The sequence below is a fragment of the Sminthopsis crassicaudata genome, chromosome 3 (assembly GCF_048593235.1).
Source record: "Sminthopsis crassicaudata isolate SCR6 chromosome 3, ASM4859323v1, whole genome shotgun sequence".
NCBI classification, from domain to species: domain Eukaryota; kingdom Metazoa; phylum Chordata; class Mammalia; order Dasyuromorphia; family Dasyuridae; genus Sminthopsis; species Sminthopsis crassicaudata.
This window is the reverse complement of record NC_133619.1, coordinates 367,192,502-367,210,754: the sequence shown is the minus strand read 5'-3', so window position 1 is coordinate 367,210,754 and position 18,253 is coordinate 367,192,502. Positions and strand designations below refer to the sequence as shown.

Here is an 18,253-nt window from a genome sequence, read left to right as displayed (position 1 = left end):
GTGCAAATCTTTAGCCTTCTTGTTCTCTTTACAGATATTCTGCCCATTCCGCCTATGCATCTTTGCTCTGAAGCATTGTCTTTGTTTTAGCTGGGTAAATTTACCATCCAGATTCTTCTTGGTATTTATCTTGTACTTTTAGGTTAAATCCTCTGCTAGCCTTTTCCTTGTCCTGGCTGACAAGCTAAGATAGGGACGGAAAAGGTTAGCACTGTCAGTCTGGAAAGAGAGAAGGCTGAGAGTGAGAGGAAATCAAACAAAAAATCATGAAATAGATAGAGGGACAAAAATTTGTTCACTAAACACCAGAATTATGTAGGGCTCTGTGCCCTAATTCTTGAAACCTGAAGGCTCTAGTTTTAAAACAAATAAAATAAGGTTCTACTTAACATGGCAGAAAACAACTCATTACTCAAAGAAATAGTACAGGCTAAAAAGATAAACTATCTCTGAGAAAGACTAGTTAATTACTAAGTGATACTCTTAATTAAATAAAAAGAAAAGCCAAGTGAGAAAGACACCAAAGAGAATCACGGGGGGTGTCTGTGGCTTTGTGGTTCATAAGTATAAATTGAGGCCTCTGAAGAACCTAAGGCCAACCCAAGAAAGCACTGTTGGTGTTTATGATATTTCACAGAACAGAGATGCAGATTCTCTTTCTGCAGCTACAAGAGAAAAACATTGAATTGAGAGTCAAGAGAACTGAATATGAGACTCAACTTTGCTATCACCTCTCATTCATCAAACCACAGGACTTTAAGAAAAAAAAATGAAAAGTCCTATATAACCCCTCTTAAAGTGTATTAAAAATGACACTCTCCTTTTTAATCATTATTCTCCTGGACCTCAGAACCCTGGTCCCAGCTTCTTGAAACCCAGTTCTGAGATTAAAGACCCTTTCTCCTCTCATTTGTCAAAGAATCTTTCAAGGCCTGCCAACACACAATCATTTTCCTCTTCCCTTGAGAACTCTGAGCTTTATGAACTTCAGTACAGGGCAACTTCACTTCCACACTTGTTTCCCATGGCTGTCTACAAAGATTTCAGCTTTTCAAAGTGTACGTGAAGAAGCTTATTAGAAATGAGTTAATGTACTCAGCTAATAAGACCCCAGGCCTGGTGGAATCTAATGCCAGAATAAGGATACTTTCCCCTAAGGCTCCAGGGATCCACTTAGTGAAAAATTCTCATAAAGCTTTGCATTTTCTGAATCAAAGGCTCTCTAAACCAATTTCATATTCTTGCTTGAGCTCCTTTCCATACATTTCCTATTACTCTAGGGTATTTTTTTTTCTTTCAGCAGTCAAAGTAACTGCCATCTCAGAAATATTCACAGAAGTTTAGGGAAAAAAGTCAAATCAGCAAGTATGATTGTTATATTTTAAGAAGTAAATGAACAATGGAGACTCCCAACAGACTATCCGTACATGATGACACTGGGTCTTGTTCCTCCATCTGCTCCATTAATTCCAGGACCTATGAGGTCATGTGTCAACTGTGATAAGCATAAAATGTCTCTCCTCTAAAAAGTTTAGCCAGATTACTCCTGCTTATGGCTAGCTCTCTCTCCTCGGAACTCAGAGCAGTCACTGTCTTGTCAAGTCCATTTATCATATTATACTTATACAATTATGAATTTCTAGGAGTATTGAACTTTTGACCCACTAATACTAACTGCACAATGGCTAGGATACTCGCTAACATTTCTTTTTATTTTCATAAAACTGGTCTCTAACTTTAAACAAAATAGCTAGTTGCTCCATCAATATTTATTGATAACCTCCTCCCTCTCTCTTTCTTTCTCTCCCACTTCTCCATTCTTTCCCTTTCTCATCCCATTCTTCTTCCTCTCTAACTCGCCATCCTCAGCACAGAAGCTTTTAACCTGTTTTTTTTTTTTTTTTTTCTAACTTGTACTGTTAAGTTCCTCCTTAGGAACAAAGCAAGCTCACCATATTGGTACCAACTTATTGTGGGGAGCTGAATGACTATAGCCCCACTGTAGCTCATACTCCCAAACTCAAGTGATATATTTTCCACAGCCTCCCCCAGTAAGAGATTTACTGTAATGCATATACTACCATACCCAGATCTTTTTCTTCCTCATTTCAGAATTTTTTACTGGTCAGTACAGTTGAAGAATTATAAAATACTCTACTTGCGCCTAACAACTGTTCACATTTCCCTAAACATTTTCAACTAATCTAGCCATTCTAGAAACCTGATGGATTTAAATAAAATTTAAGAACCCTAATTCTGGGGCTTTTGGGTGAGGTTAGTCCAAAAGAGCCGGCAAGAACTGATTAGGAGTCTGTACTTGTTTCAGAGACCAGGAAACTGAATAGCAAAAAGCTCTTGCTACATGGCCCCTGATACTGCCTGTCCTGTTTTAACTAAGAAAGAATGTCCTTTCTAAGTCTAGTAAAAATTGTGGTGCTAAGACCTACTTTCCAAAGAAGATGTTTGTTCTAGTCCTCGAGAGGAGGTTTTCTTAAGAACACAGTTGAACAAGGTTTTGCAAGGATCAGTGTTGAAAAATTATCCATGTAATATTCTGAAAATAAAAAGCTTTAATAAAAAAATTGAAAAAAAAATTTAGGATAATCCCCTTGATGGAAAAAAAAAGAACACAATTGAGAAAAAAGAACAAACATCACGGTTTTTGGTGAGTATAATATATAAATGACTGAGGGGGAATGCAGATTTTTAAATGGCGTAGAGAAATCAGAGAAGGAAAGCAGGGCATGAGGCTGGTGAAGGTGGATGAGTCAAGAATCAGTGTAGCCACTGTTATTCTGCAAATGAATTGAGACTCAAAAAAGAGACTAGAAGTCAAGCCAATTCGGTGTAGTTAGTCATTATTGCTTAGTCATTTTCACTTATATCCAACCCTTCATGGCCTCATTTAGGGTTTTCTTGGCAAAGAACTAAAGCGTTCTGCCATTTCCTTCTCCAGCCCATTTTACAGATGTGGCACTGAAGCCAATATTGAAGGTTCACATGTAGTTAAGTGTCTGAGGCTACATCAGAATTCGGGTCTCCCTGACTCCAGGCTCAGCGCCAGAGGCCAGAGGGAAGGGCTGATGATTTCCTAGGCCTCTTATCCCTTCTGATGCAGCAGTCTAGAGAAGAGAATTTCAAAACCAATGAATAAAAGAGCTGACTGAGAAAGATGAAGAGAACCTCTGGGATACGGCATGAAGAGGGAGGCAGAACTGAAGAAAGTGAATGCTGATGGATGGGGAGCTGCAGCCTCCCCTGGAGGGAAAGGCTTATCAATCCCAGCATCTTTGGGGGACAAGGCAGGTCTGAAAATGGAACTTCAGCAGAGGGCGATAGCTGAGGCTATCATATATGAGCAGGCCCCTCCAGGGACTATTGCTTCAGGTACTAAGTGAGCCTGAAAACAGCCTGAGCTGACAGCTGGAGTAGAGAGTAGCCCCTGGGCCTGGTAGGGAGTAGGCCCAGTGCTAAGGATGGTGGGCACGAGCTGGGAGCAGCACACCACAAACAAGAAAACCCCCAGGAGAAGTCAGAGTGATGGCCTAACAAAAGTCACTGGCAGCTCTGCAGAACTGGAGCCAGAAGCGGTCTGGGCCCAAGTCCTATGTATTCCCTCGATGGGCCTCCATTTGTATAGCTTCTCTGGGCCCATGTATTCACCTATGTGTAGAGGCTTTACCTCTACCCATTCCTAAAGACTGAAGGAGGAGTATTATTATTTTGTTTTCTCTGTTATTAAGTTAAAATATATTTGTTATGAAATAAATGTTCATGGCAAGAGTGAGGGAGAACCAACAGACAGCCTATATGCCTTGTTAGTATTCTCACACAGCAAAGAGAACACAAGGGAGGCTTCCTGTATACGGGGGGTGGGGGGTGGGGAGCTACCCTGTTGAATCTGAGAGGACATGGACAAGAGCTGTGCAAGATGGACAAGCACAAATAAGATATGATCTGCAATGGTAGAAAGGGCATCCAAATCGAGGTGATCACCAGTCTGTTGGAGCCCTGCCAAATAGGCTACGGTGAAGTTTTTTCTACCACCTTCAGAAACAGACACCTATGACATTTGAGGATTGCATTTTCTTCCAGAAGTTTCATATGTGCCTATCTTATTTTCCCAAAACACCTGTCAGCTTTTGGAAGTCAAGGGTTTTAGTACTTCACTTGTATTCTCCCTTAGTCTAAACATATAAGTAGTCAATAAGCTGCCTATACTCAACTAGAATATAATACTTTTGCAGTACTGTCTTTAACACCTAAAATGTATATGTTATACACTCAATCCAACTGACAGGGCAGAACAAATATTTCTTGATCACCCTAGCTTCTAGTATCCTGTCTCCTAAAATTACATTATATTTATTTTATATCAATTTTATATAAACTTATATATATGTTTATACATATGTACATGTATTATGATCGTGTATATAACATATGTATATATATTTTGCCTTCCCCACTAGAAGCTCAGTTCCCTGAAGGCAGGTTTTGTTTCATGTGTCTTTGAATCCCCCGTGTTTAGCAGTTAATAAATGCTTACTGACTGAATATACAGTGAAAAAGAACAATAAAACATCTTTGAAGAGGACTAAGAAGTCTCTACGTATTCAAGTATAAAATAAGCATTTTAATCTCCCTGGAAATGACAGTCTAGCACATTGAAGTGTTGCTCCTGTTTCAGGAAATGTAAGCATCACTAAATGACTGCAGGAACATTTCTTATTTTTGTCTTTGTTTTGTCTTTGCTTATTTTAGTTCCAGGAGAAGTCAAGGTATTCTAATAGTTTTGAGTACTGAGTTTTGGAAAACAATATGGAAGCAAAAATTTCCAGAACCTGATGCAACTTGAGGGGTTATGTAGGCCAACTCTTACTCTAAGAGTCTTCAAGCTTAAGGATCAAGAGTGAACTCACTATACCTCAAGGCAGTTGATTCTATTTTTTGGTCAAATTTAACTGTAAGTAGTTTTCCATTATATCAAGGCAAAAATCTGTCCTCATTTAACTTCTCAGTGGTTTATGGTTTGCTCTTTTGGTTAAAGTAGAACTGAACATTGCTATCATATTTATACTGAGTCTTTCCTTTTCCAATCCCTGAATGGCATGATTGGGTGTGAGTAACCTCACTATCTTTACATCAATCTCTAGAGGGATTCTGGCTAATAAATATTTTCTGTCCATTTAAGGAGGATATCCAAAGACTCTACCTCTTCATTCCTGACCTGACAATTTTCTTGGACTTCATGATATTTTGAAACTCATCATTCTGCAAGATGAAATCAACTCTAAAATTCACTTCCTCAGCTTATTTCCTACCTTAGCTCATCATCCCCAAGATGTTATCAATTCTGAAATTCACAGATCTTCAGTACTCTACTCCCAGTGGGGTTTCTCCCTTTGGTAATAAACAGTAGGAGGTGGACATCTGGGAGCTTCTCCCAGATCCTCATTTAGAGAAGGACATCTTGGGAATTCATCTTATTTCCCACTTGGCTGCTTTCCTAAGTGTCACAATCTCTAGAAAGAAACTGCAAGATGAAATCAACTCTTAAAACTGATTTCCTCAGATCATTTCCCATGCTGGCTAAGGGACTTCATCATGTCCCATGATGGATAACTTACTTCACCTTGCCCCCACTGATTTCCAACTTCTTTTTATGTGTTGTCTTCTCTCATTAAATTGTTAGTTCCTTGAGGGCAGGAACAATATTATGTCTTTCATTGTATCCCCAGAGTTTAGTACAGTGCCTGACATGGAATAGGTGCATAATAAATGTTTACTGGCTACTGACTGACAAAATCAGCTTTTCTACCATTTCTAATCCAAGTATTTATTGAATGTCTATCATGCACAAGATAATGTGTTTGGGGTATTATAGGGGATGCAAAGAAGAATAAAACAAAGTCTTTGCCCTCACTCAAAGGGTTTAAAGGCAAGGAGAACTATCAATAAAGAGTGGATAGTGACTATTCCACAGGAGCTAGTCACTTTCTCTCTTATCAATCATTGTCAATGCTTTATTTTTCAAGGAGGAGACTAAACATCACTCCTTTGGCTTCATATAGGTATTCTCTCACCTTATACCTACTTTACCTATTTGGCCATTGCTATTCCTGGAGTAGTGCTACTAGTGAATACAAAAGTGATCACTCAGCTTTTTGAAATCCACATTAATTCTTTTTAAATTCTTTGGTTGCCCTTTTCTTGATGTCCTCCAGCTTACTGAGTTGCTTCCCAAAATGTGGTACCCACAGACAATTTGGTCAAAATCTTGTGCTTACCTCCTTGAATTCTTTCACGGTTTTAAAATATAGCCTCTGTTTTTCTAATAGTTCCAGATATTCATCATTTAACTGATCTCTTCTCATTTTGTTCTCTTGTTTCTTCTTCTCCAACTGTTAAAAATTTTAAGAAAAGATAGTAAAAAAGGATGCTCTGTACCAGGTCCACTGACAATTAATCTTAGTTCAGAATTCTAAAACCCATCATTTGAGATTTGGAAAGATGATAAGAAATCAGATTTCTTGAATGAAGAGAAGCTTCCCAAGACACAGTATAAGATAAATAGATATGCTTCTTGCCTCTGTCATTTCCAATCTCTCCCCCTACAACCCCTAGTGAACAGTCTTCTTTTGAGATCTACTTTATCCACATATGTCATTCTATCCAGATCTTCTTAGCAGCTAGTATCTATCAGATCATAGGCAATTTCTTCCTTTGCTTAAGGAGTTTAGTACCTGGTTCAGTTTTATTCTTTATACTAAAACCTACCCTTTTGCTTAGGGACTTCAATACACATGCTGATATCCCCTTCAAGTACCCCTGCTTACCAATTTATCAATCTTTTCAACTCCATGATATGTGTATACATTCATTCCATTCAAATATACCTGCCTCGGCCTATCTTTCCAATTTCAATATATATCTTTCCTCTTCCACAGGTTCCTGCTAAACGTCTCCAATTTCTTCAACGGAGTCTTAGATGGCTTGAACTAAAGACCTTTTTCACCTTGATTGCCCTTCTCTTAATGGCCTCCAGCTTAATGAGTTGCTGGTACCTACAGACAATTTGCTCAAAATCTTGCTCTTACATCTTTGGATTTGTATTTCCAGTACAATGCCTTAATTTTTTCAAAGAAGTATGAAACAAGGTCTAATGCTGAGGAGGAACATGTAATAGATGGTTTCAGAATAGATTGGAAGAGGAGTTCTAGAGAATTTGATAGACAGTTGATCAAGAGAGTGTAAAAAGAATGATACATATCAATGAGGACTCTTTTGAGGTTAAATAACAGAAATAAATATTTAGGGCCAGCTAGCAGACTCTTTGTTCCTTAGACATGAAACAGCGCCTCCTATCTCTGTCTGCAATGGTTTACCTACTTCTCAAGAGAATCCTTCCCTTCCTTTAAAACATAGGCCAAGTCCCATCTGTTATAGGACATCTCTCCCCTCGGCTAAGGTTCTTCTTCCTTAAATTTTATTTATGTTGAACACATGCACACATACCTAATATACCAGTTGTCTTTCTAGATAGAATATAAGCTCATTTTTTGGATTTGTTTTTCCAGTTCCTCAAACATCACTTGGCACAGAATAGATCCTCGATAAATGTCTGTTAATTGGTTGCCTTCACTTCAACTTCAGTCCTTTCCCTGCTTTCTCAATTAACATCTCTGCTCTAGGTTCCCTTTCCTCTCTTCAAAGCTTGATGCTTTAGTTAGCTAGTTCCACTTTATCCTGGCTTTGAGTCTCTTAACCTTATGTCTTATCATACTTCATCCTTTCCCAGTCCAGAACTCTGAAACCTCTTCCCACATGACTTATCTTCTCCTACACCACTGAATATTTCTAGGAAAACTGTAGTTTTTAACTGTAGTCTGGGTTCCCTAAAAATTTATGTTATCTAATGGATCTTTCTAATTGATGCTAATTTTTTTTATACTTTCCTGATCAACTATTAAACTCTCTAGAATTGCTCTTCCAAACCTACTCTCAAACCATGTATGACATGCACTCCCTACTCTCCCTGAGCATAGGCCCTTGCTTCATATTTTATTGAAAAAATTAAGATATCCATCTGCACCAACCTATTCTTGAAATTACCTTGTTGTTTTATATCTGTACTTATATACTTAAAGTTAATGCTGTCCTTTTCAAAATAATCATTACACGATTTTATTCATTGGCTCTACAATCCAATTTTTTTTTTAATCTTTAAAAAGCCTGTAATTAACCCTATCATATTCAAGAATCATATTTCCTTTCAGAGGCAAATTCCTAGAGAAAGTTATCTATCCCCATTGCCTCTAGTTTTTTTCAGCCCTTTGGAATCTGGCTTCAATCATCCTCAATACTTGACTGAAACTTTTCCATTGCAAAATCCAATGATCTTTTTACAAGTCTCCTTTTTGAGCTCTTAACAATGTATGGCATAATGCTGCTCCTCTTCTCCTTCTAGACATTTTCTCCTCCAGGGAGAAACTGCTCATGATTCTGATGGTTCTTTGAAGTCCCCAAATTGCTCTTAGTCATGGCAGTACCACTGAAGTAGGTGTGCTACCACTTAAGATGATTATTTTGAAAAGGACAGCATTAACTTTAAGTATATAAGTACAGATATAAAAAAAATTCCAATCAAATAATGTCCCAATACATGTCTGTCAATAAATATCTATAGCTTTCTCACATATATTTATATACACACACACACATATTTATACACATACATACATCACACACACACATACATATCTTGATTGATAAGGCTCAATAAATGCTTTTTGATGATAATTTGGCCATATCATGATTCTTTCTTCATAAAAGGTAGACCCTTCACTGAGGGTTAATAGCCCAAAAGTCAAAAAGCCTTGATAAAGGGAAAGAATTAAAGGGGCCTAGACCATTTCCTTTTATACGAATTTTTTTTCTTAGGAAGTAAACAGTTTAAAGGAGTTGAAACCTCTCAAGTATGTTCTGACCCAAAGAATCCTGAATTTAGAAGGAACTTAGAGGACATCTAATTCCAAGAGCATGAATTGCTTGAATATCTCCAATCATAGGGAGCTTACTATTTATTGAAGTAATGGTTTATTGCATTTCTAGACAGCTTTGTCAAAAAAGTATTGCTTATATTGAGCTGAAATTAGAATCTCTAAAGTTTCCACATTTTGCTGATTTTCAGCAGAAATTCTCTGGCAAGAGGAAGAGAATGACTGGATAAACTTAAATCTTCTGAAAACTACTAAATCTCAATTATGCAGGTCCATGCTAAGATTACAAATAATTGATAATTGCCTGCATTTTACAATCTAGGGGTGGGAGCCTGTGGTAGCCAAGGTAGGTTCACTTTATCTTTTTAAAAGTACAGATAAACTGAAAATTATACTGATTTTTAAGGCAAAATACACTGACAGCATAAGTAGTCATTGCTGGTTTATTTTTAATAGGCCCACAAGAGAAATATCAGCTAGGTCCTATCTAAAAGAAATAGGTAGTTATGAGTCAGTCTCTCATAAACTTGCTGAGCCTGTTTCACAATTGATAAAATATCACAATGTCTGTGGTAGTTAATGTTAATTACATTAACATGTAGATACAGTTAATCTACATCCTAATCCATAGGTAGGATAGGTCTGAGACAAAGTGTGAAGCAGGTAGTGATTATCTCTCTCCAATCCTTTCTTGTGTTTGGGCCCATTAACCTTCTGAGGACTAAAAGTATGTTAATTCATTATCTCTTGGTTATAGTAATAATTTAGTAGAAGTTTCCAAAATGCTTTCAAGATTCAAAGGAAATAACCTCTAATGTTAGAATTTCAGGCATTATGACATTTCAGTGGGGAAGGTTACTTTGGGCCAAAGGGCCTTCCCAATATCCTCAAATCACACTACATAATGAAGGCCCAACTTCACCAGCTGGCTCTGCCCATGGAGGAATCTGGAGAAAAAGAGCTCCAATTCTTTCTGGAGAGATGGGATGTCACTGGAGGGATTATTCATGCAATATATTCATTGGGCCATTCTCTAGGAATGAGTGGTATGTTAATCACTATAATTACAATTTTATCATAATTATAACACTATCCATTTATTTATTATAAAGGTAAATTGCTTCTCTTGAGTGATTTTTTTTTTCTTTTTACAAATGAAGTTTCAAGTGCAGAGGGAGAAGAGAAACCCAGCTGACCTTCATCCGATTTTGTTTAATTCCATCTACAATCTGTTCCATCTGTCGCAAAAACTGATCACGGGCAGCAGAGGAGGCCATTGCTCTGGAAGAAAAGCCAGTAGATGTTATTCTGGGAAATCCCTTGGGACTCAAGTCACTAGATCAAAACTGACAATTTGACAGTAACATTAACTCCTTCCCAGAGGCCCTGCGGAATGAACACACTAGAAGCAGTTTGTGTGGTACAGAGAATGTAGTGCTGGAATTCAAGTTAGGAAGCCCTGCATTCAAATCCTGCCTGTCTCTGACACTAGCTTTGTGACTGGGAAATTCATTTAACTTTCTTAGTCTGTTTTTCATCTGTAAAAGGGGGATAATATTGACATCCACTACCCAGTTTGTTGTGAGGATCAAAAGAGATGACACGTGAAGTACTTTGCAAACTTCTGAGTGCTATATTAATGCTAGCCAATATTATTACAATTACATTTTGTCTTTGTTTTAAATATTCTTCTCCCTCTACTTTTCTTAAATGTTGGATATTTTAAAAAGCTAATAGTTTAATCTAATTTATTTTTTACATGATTAAATGTAACTTTTTTTTTTTTTAAAGAAGAAATAAAGAGAATTTTGGAATTGAAATTCTTGGTTTTTTTTATGATTTTGAGATATGCCAAGAAAGTTTAAAAAACCAGGGTAAACAAAGAGTAAGATAAAATAGAATTGACAAATAATTGTAATGTTCAATTTTATCCTTAGAGAAGACATGAGGTATTACACCCCTTTTTAAATGTAAACCATGGGTGGAGGAGGAAGGGTTCAAAAATGACTCTAATGTGAAAACTAAAAAAATTAATATCCAGGATTTAATTAAAGAACAGTAACAAATGTGGGTTACCCAGGGGATAATGGAGATATGTATGATGGATGGACCATATTACCAAAAATCTAAGCTGGCTAGGCAAGACTAGTGAGGGATAAAAAATGGTGCTAAGTGTTAAACAAGTGTCTAGTGAATGTGAAAAGACTTAAGGAAAGGATTCTTTTCTCTGAAAGATTTATGGGAGAATATGGAAGAGAATCACACTAGATGAAAGACAAGGATAGTTGTAAGCTGTAAATGTTGAAAGTTGTGCCCAAATTAAAGAGATCACAGATCCATTTTCAAATAAAAATTCTCAATTGTTTATTGACTTAAAAAGATGCATCACAAAATTCTTTTAAATAGCAAGATTTCGAGTACATTTAAAAGGGGGTTTGAATTTAAAAATAATTTCTTACAGGAACAAACCAACTATATAAATCAAGATATATTTATACTGAGCAGCAAGCGGGGACTGTGTGTCTAAGAATGGCATCCTCCCCTACACCCTCAGAGGATTATATATACTTCTTAAAAAATCACATTATTTTATTCCATCCACAATAGAAAGTTAATTTCTAAGTATAGTGTGTGAAACATTTTATAGAAGGAAGACCAAGTGGTAATGTTTACTTACTGTTGGAAGTTTTCATGAATTGAATTCAGCAAAGAAATCTGAGGAAGAAAAATTCTGTAAGCAGAAGGTTAACTGATTTTAAATTTGAAGGGGAACTGATTTGAATGTTAGGAAGTGTACTTTTATTCAACATTGTTAGGAAGTTCATGCCTTGTTTACTATGCTTACTAAGGGACAGACACTTTCCAACTAAGATGTCCCCAAGGAAATTACCTTATCACTCTTATATATGGAATATATAAAATATATATTTTAAAAATATGCATTTAAAAAGGGATTTTATATTTATGTAAAAGAAAAAATCATAACAGAAAAGACAATTCACAAGTGTAGAAGTAATCATTTACCAAAGGAAATCTGAATCCCAGGGTCAGCCAAGGCAGAAGCTTGTATAAAATCAATGCCATTTTCTGCCACCACTATCCAATCTAATATGCGCTATTTTAATTGCTGGGAACCTATCAGTGGCTTGGTCATATGGAAAGCAAGAAGAATGTGTGCATCCACAAGATTCTTTTTTCTTTTTTGTAATTGTCTTCTTGCCAAATCCAACTCAGTGCTGGATCCTTCATGGGTCATTCTTGGGATCACTACTAGTGCCTAACTTCACAGAAACCACTCCAGACCCGTACAGGAAGAAATTCCGAGGTTCCAAGTTCTAAGAACTACCAGATCAAGAAAGGTGCAGGTTTACCAGTCAGGACATCTGGGTTCTAGTCCTGACACTAGAGGCTTTGTGGCCTCTAGTAAACTACTTATCCTCTCTGATTTGAAGATTTATCAGCTATAAATGAGAATAAGAATTCCTTAGTCTTTCTACCTCATGTACAAAACACAGGTATAATTCAACACAGTTTAAAACAGGAATATAAAGTGGTTTCATCACAAAAAGTTTCAAAAATAAAATATTACAGACATTAAAAAAAACACCCCACTATATAAATGCAAAGAACTTTTATTATAGAATTAGTAGAAAAGGGATTGGAACTAAACCTCTAATTTCAACTTCTAAAGGAGTTGAAACATTCTCTTTCAATACAGGTTGGCACCTTCTTTTCAAGTTAAAAATCTCAGACTATTGCCTAGAGCACTGAAAAGTTAAGTAAAATAGCATTAGTAAGATTAAATATTAAAGGGGGAGAAAAATCTAACTTCTTGTAAAATGATTAGATCAAGAAGAATTCATGAACAACAATGTGCTTTGAGTATGGGATAAACCTATTCCAGAGTTCACAGTGATCTCCCCAAAGCAGCCAAGACAAATTTCTAAGAACACTGGGGTACAGGACAGACCCCTTAATGTTCAACCCACATTATTCTTGCTCCCCTCTACTACTTGGCTTAAAAAGAACATGACAGAAAGAGGTATTAAACATTATTTAAACATAAATGTAAAGTTCAATCAACAGGAGTCACTAATACAGATGATGATAATTAACAGTGACAGAGATTCAGGATCAGATGACAAAGTGTTTGTGGTAATCCTCCTATAAATTTCTAATGCTCATCTTATAATATGATAGAGTTAGAAAGGACATTAAAGGCTAGCCAGTCCAAATCCCTAATTATACATATCAGGAAACTGTATTCCAGACAGATTACATGACTTGCCAATGTCAAAGAGGTCGTAAGTAGAAAAGCCAGTATTTGATACCAAGTCTTCTGGGATCAAGATACATCTTATTTAGAACGAAAAATGTGAACATAATAAGTCAATTTATTTCCCTCATTCTATCCTCAGTCATGCCCAGATAATATCAAATCATTGAGAATGGTTCTTGACACTTGCTGGCTCAGCACATAATAGGCACTTTATAAACACTCCCTGATTGACTGATTCACAACTTGGACACTGAACCAAAATGTCTCTACTTCGATAATGTGATTTTCTTGACATTTTATAAAGCCTTGATCAGAACTATTTGGTAAGAAATCTCAAATAGGTTTCAAATAGCTAAAAGATGTTGAGAAGATAGGGAAAAATCCATGAGTTATTATTTCATATGCAGAATATACATTCCAATGTTTTGTAGAGAAGAACCTAACCACTGCTTAATCACCACATGGATATAGTTATAAACTCATCCAGGAGTTAAGTGTTCATAAGGCTGAAGGGGGAGAATTTGGGTTTAAATGGCAAAGAAGCTTTTGGTGAAAACAAAACCCCAATGACATCTTTAAACAATTCCAAGAATTCTACACCTTTATGGCCTTAATTGAGCCTAACTGATCACAGTACTGACTAACATGGCAACAAACTGGGCAGAAGGGAGGACAAAACAAAACACTACATATAGCCTCCATTTTAAAGTTTTTTGCTAGTTTTTTACCACAAGTCTGCTATTAGCAGAACCCAGTGGTCCTTTGTGGAAATGTGGAAAACTTCTCTAGTCTTTTCATCTGAAAACTGGTTGAATTAAATTATCCTGAAAGTGTCCCACCCGTTTCAATGAGGTTGGGCTTAAGTGGAGAACTGTTATGGGGAGGATGCAAAAAGGAGAGATCAGAGCATGATACTCCAAAAGGCTTCCTGGAGGTGACTGTCAAACCAGCTTTTACAGGAGGTGATGAATATGGAATAGTACAGCTGTGAAAGAAGGACCTTCTTGATATGTAGCAAATTAAATATTTTAATTTCTTTACAGAGGACCTATAAATCCAAGGTTTGATCTGCATAATAAATATTAACTATACTTTCATAAACATAATGATTCTAAAATGAAGTATTTGCATCTGTGTCCTATACATTGCAAGTGTTAAGTTAGGACTTTTAATCTAGACTCTTGTCAAATCATTTAATCTTACTAAGCCTCAGTTTCTCTATATTTTTTAAATGGAGTTGGGGAGCTGAGGTGTATATGTGGCTTATGGCCTCAAAGATCCTATCTTTTTTCTTCTCTCTAAATTCAAATTCAAAGTTTAAAAGTGTAGGGCACTATGCTAGGAACCTTATTATCCCCAATTACATAACTAGTAATAAAGCAAAAGGTTGACAAGGTATTATTATATATTAAACTTTCTCTGCAGCAAAAAGCAATTTCCCTGAAAAACACTTGCTATTTCAAAGAAGTGTTGTTTTTTTCCCCATGGCACAAAATTTTTTTCTTTAGATCTCTTTGTCCTCTCTGATCCATCTAGTGGTTTTCCTCTGTTTCACTGGACTAAATTAGTATACTTACGGTTATAAGTAGTTTCAAAATCCTGGCATCTTCTACAAACTTAATAACTGCACAAAACTCACTTTTTCCTTGGTGACACTTCACTCAATCAGCCAATGTTTAATTTAGCTTAGAATTAAAGATTTTTAAAGGTATTTTCAGATCATTTTACAAATGAAGAAACAGATTTATTAAGAAGTGGCTTACCCAGTTCACAAAGATAGTAGTAAAAGAAAGATTAGAACAGGGGTATCCTTAAGAACACTATGAAACTATTCTTAAGTTACAGCATTTGTGAAACTATGACCTCTCCAAGGGCAGGGTTGAATCCCTCGTTATACAGGGCTTTATGTTCCCTTGTACACATGAGTAAAAAGTGAGAAATAAACTAAAGGCTATAAGTTTTTACATGGAATATTCCTGAAGCAATTTTGAAATCATCTTCTTCACTTTGTCTTCTCATCCATCTACTCTGAATCTTGAATGCATATATGATGTGCATATGTGTGTATGATTACATACATTTGTATGTATGTGTGAGAGAAAGAGAGACCCACACAGACAGAACATCTGTAGATTCCCAGGGAGTATTCTAAGCATAAAACTCATTCCTGATGTGTAGGTATGTGTGTGTGTGTGTGTGTGTGTGTGCGCGCGCGCGTGTGCATGAGCCACTTAGACTGTGTTCCTGCTTCTAGCATTAATTGGTTATTTAATTATCATTCTTCTTTGGATTAAATTTCTTACCTCTTTTTCCAAATAAACCTTCTTATCATCCAGTGTGTTGTATAGAGTGAAAAACTGCTTGGTTTCTTTGTGGGTTGCTGACACTGCATGAAATAAACAAACAAAAAAAATCAGTGAACTATGAAAAAAATGCTTCTTGGAAGCCAATTTTTTTTCTTTCCATTAATCTGAAAGGTATTCTCTATAGAACTGGAGATTTTTCTGCGTTTATGACAATTTGTCATTAGGACCAAAGTTATGGGCTCCACAAGAAAAACAGTCTATAGTGATCACTTATGTGACTCTGTGAATAAAGTCAATATTCTCAGTTATATGAAATGTCAGACCAATAGGCTACCATTTGAGCAGACTGACTCCATATTGAACACATTAAAGATGTTCATGGCTTCTTATAAAACTGGAAGATGACACTAACAAAAGAGTTTAACTGAAAAGATTTTCTAGTCATCAATAATCATCAAATGAAGTCCTAGAGAAAAGGGGTAAAGGGAATATAGGGTTCAGCAGATGATAAATATCCAAGCAGAGAGAAAGTAACTAAAAAGTATAAGTGTGAAAGGGAATCCCTTCTCGAGACCAGAGTGGATGTAGCTGCAGCTGTAATCCTGAAGCCTCTCAGCTGGAGATCAAAGGTACTGGTGGTGAAATAGACATCACTGAGATTCAGCTTAGAGCTGGAGGTGGCAAGGTAGTTACATCTTAATAGCTTCCTTGTTCTCTGGGCATTGCTTCCTCTTCCTCTTCTTCATCCTGATCAATTTCTTTTCTCTCCTTCCATCTTCCTCCTCCTTTTCCTTCTCCTCTTCTTCCCTGCTGCTGATGTTCAACTGGCTCAGCCCAGCTTTTGCACCATTAGAGAACATCAGCACCACCATCATGATTGAAGATGATGAGCCAGGCTATGATTTGGACTTATTTTACATTCCTAAAAATTATGCTCAAGATCTGAAAAAAGTCCTCATAGACTAGTCTTGGACAGGACAATGTCTGGCATGAGATGTGATGAAGGAGATGGGAGACCATCACATGGTTGTCCTCTGTGTCCTCAAGGGTAGCTATATAAAACTTTTGTCGATTTGCTGGATTTTAGCAAGGCACTGAACAGGAACAGTGATTAATAAATTCCAATGACTATAGATTTTATCAGAATGACAAGCTACTACAATGATCAGTCAACAGGGGACATAAAAGTGATAAGCGGAGATAATCTCTCCATCCTAACTGGAAAGAATGTCCTGATTGTTGAAGATATCATCCACACAGGGAAAACTAAGCAGACTTTGCTTTCCCTGGTCAAGCAGTATAAACCAAAGTGGTGAAAGTAGCCAACTTGCTGGTGAAAAGGACTCTGGAGTGTGGGATATAGACCTGACTTTGTTGGATTTGAACTTCCAAATAAATCTGTGACAGGCTCTGCCCTGGACTACTATGAATACTTTAGGGACTTAAACCATGTCTGTGTCATCAGTGAGACTGGCAAAGACACAAAGCATGAGCCCAGTTGGTGTGCAGAGAAGCATAATTTGCAAACCTACCATCTCTGGACCCCTAGATCAATTTATCCATTATTTTCACATTATAATTATCTGCTTATTAGAACTTTTTACAGAGATTGCATTTTATCTGTTTTCTATCAGAGGGATGTTAAATAGTTGATACAATTCTGATTATTTCATTTGCCCTACAAAACCTAAAAAGAATATCATTTTCCCTGGGTGGGTTGTATTGCTTCACTTGCTCAAATTACTGAACTGAGATACTTAGTGTGCACATAAGAGATATTTAAAGAAGACAGAATAATTTTTTAAATGAGTAATTAATTATGTATATTAATAGAACTACAGAGAACTAATTGAATGTTGTTAGTTAATATCCTTCCTTGTCAAAGAGGGAACAATCTGATTCAATATTTGTTCCAGTTCTATTCAGAATAAAAGAAATCTGATTATTTTCTAATACCCTTAATTATCTCTGAGAGTTACATTATGATTAAGCCCTTTCTAAAGCTGCATTAAAATGGAAACAAAGAGTTAATTTTATTGATATGAACAACAGAAAGAAAAGTAAAAAAAATAAAATAAAAGTTCACTGAGTTTTGTTCCAATCTTACAAAAAAAAAAAAAGTGAAGAGGTAAAGTGTTTATGTGGGATGAATATGATTAAAAGTTGGGGAGCTACTACCATTAATACTGCCTGTCTGAGATTCTTTGCATCTAAGGAGACACAGTTCTGCTAAAAATAAAAATGGGAAAAAATCTTTCCTTTAAAATAATTTCAGATAGTACTCCTTGAAATGAAATGGGTTGATGCATGAAATTATTATAGAAGTATTAAAATAGATGTTGGATATGTACCTGTAGGGAATGTTTAGAAGAGAATTAAAAAAGAGGCAATATGATGGACTAAATGATGTGAAGTTCTTTATATAAAGGGAACTCTGGCCATAATTCCAGTGGGCTCCTAATGAAAGATGTTCTCAACCTCCAGTCAGAGAGGTAAAAGATTCAAAAGTGCACACTGAGACATAGATTTTGTTTTTTTTCTTTCTGAATGAGGATGGTGAGAGTAGGAAGGAAAAAAGGTACATCTTTGTGAAAAATAAAATAAATTTTAATTTTAAAAAAGATTTTATGAAGTACATGGACCCACATGCTAAGGCTGTTACTCTC

At 36.3% G+C, this 18,253-nt stretch overlaps 1 protein-coding gene and 1 pseudogene across 1 annotated transcript in view; one reads left to right on the top strand and one right to left on the bottom strand.

The window, feature by feature from the left end:
* The window catches only part of CCDC93 (CCC complex scaffolding subunit CCDC93), a 119,819-nt gene that overhangs the window by 3,434 nt on the left and 98,132 nt on the right, over nt 1-18,253 (bottom strand). The window contains exons 19-22 of the mRNA XM_074301850.1: nt 15,585-15,667; nt 11,680-11,717; nt 10,199-10,283; nt 6,291-6,404 (exon numbers count right to left, since the gene is read on the bottom strand). Of these exons, the coding sequence (XP_074157951.1) occupies nt 6,291-6,404; nt 10,199-10,283; nt 11,680-11,717; nt 15,585-15,667 (320 nt within the window). The remainder of the gene's footprint in view (nt 1-6,290; nt 6,405-10,198; nt 10,284-11,679; nt 11,718-15,584; nt 15,668-18,253) is intronic.
* On the top strand, nt 16,404-17,236 carry LOC141559670 (hypoxanthine-guanine phosphoribosyltransferase-like; annotated as a pseudogene).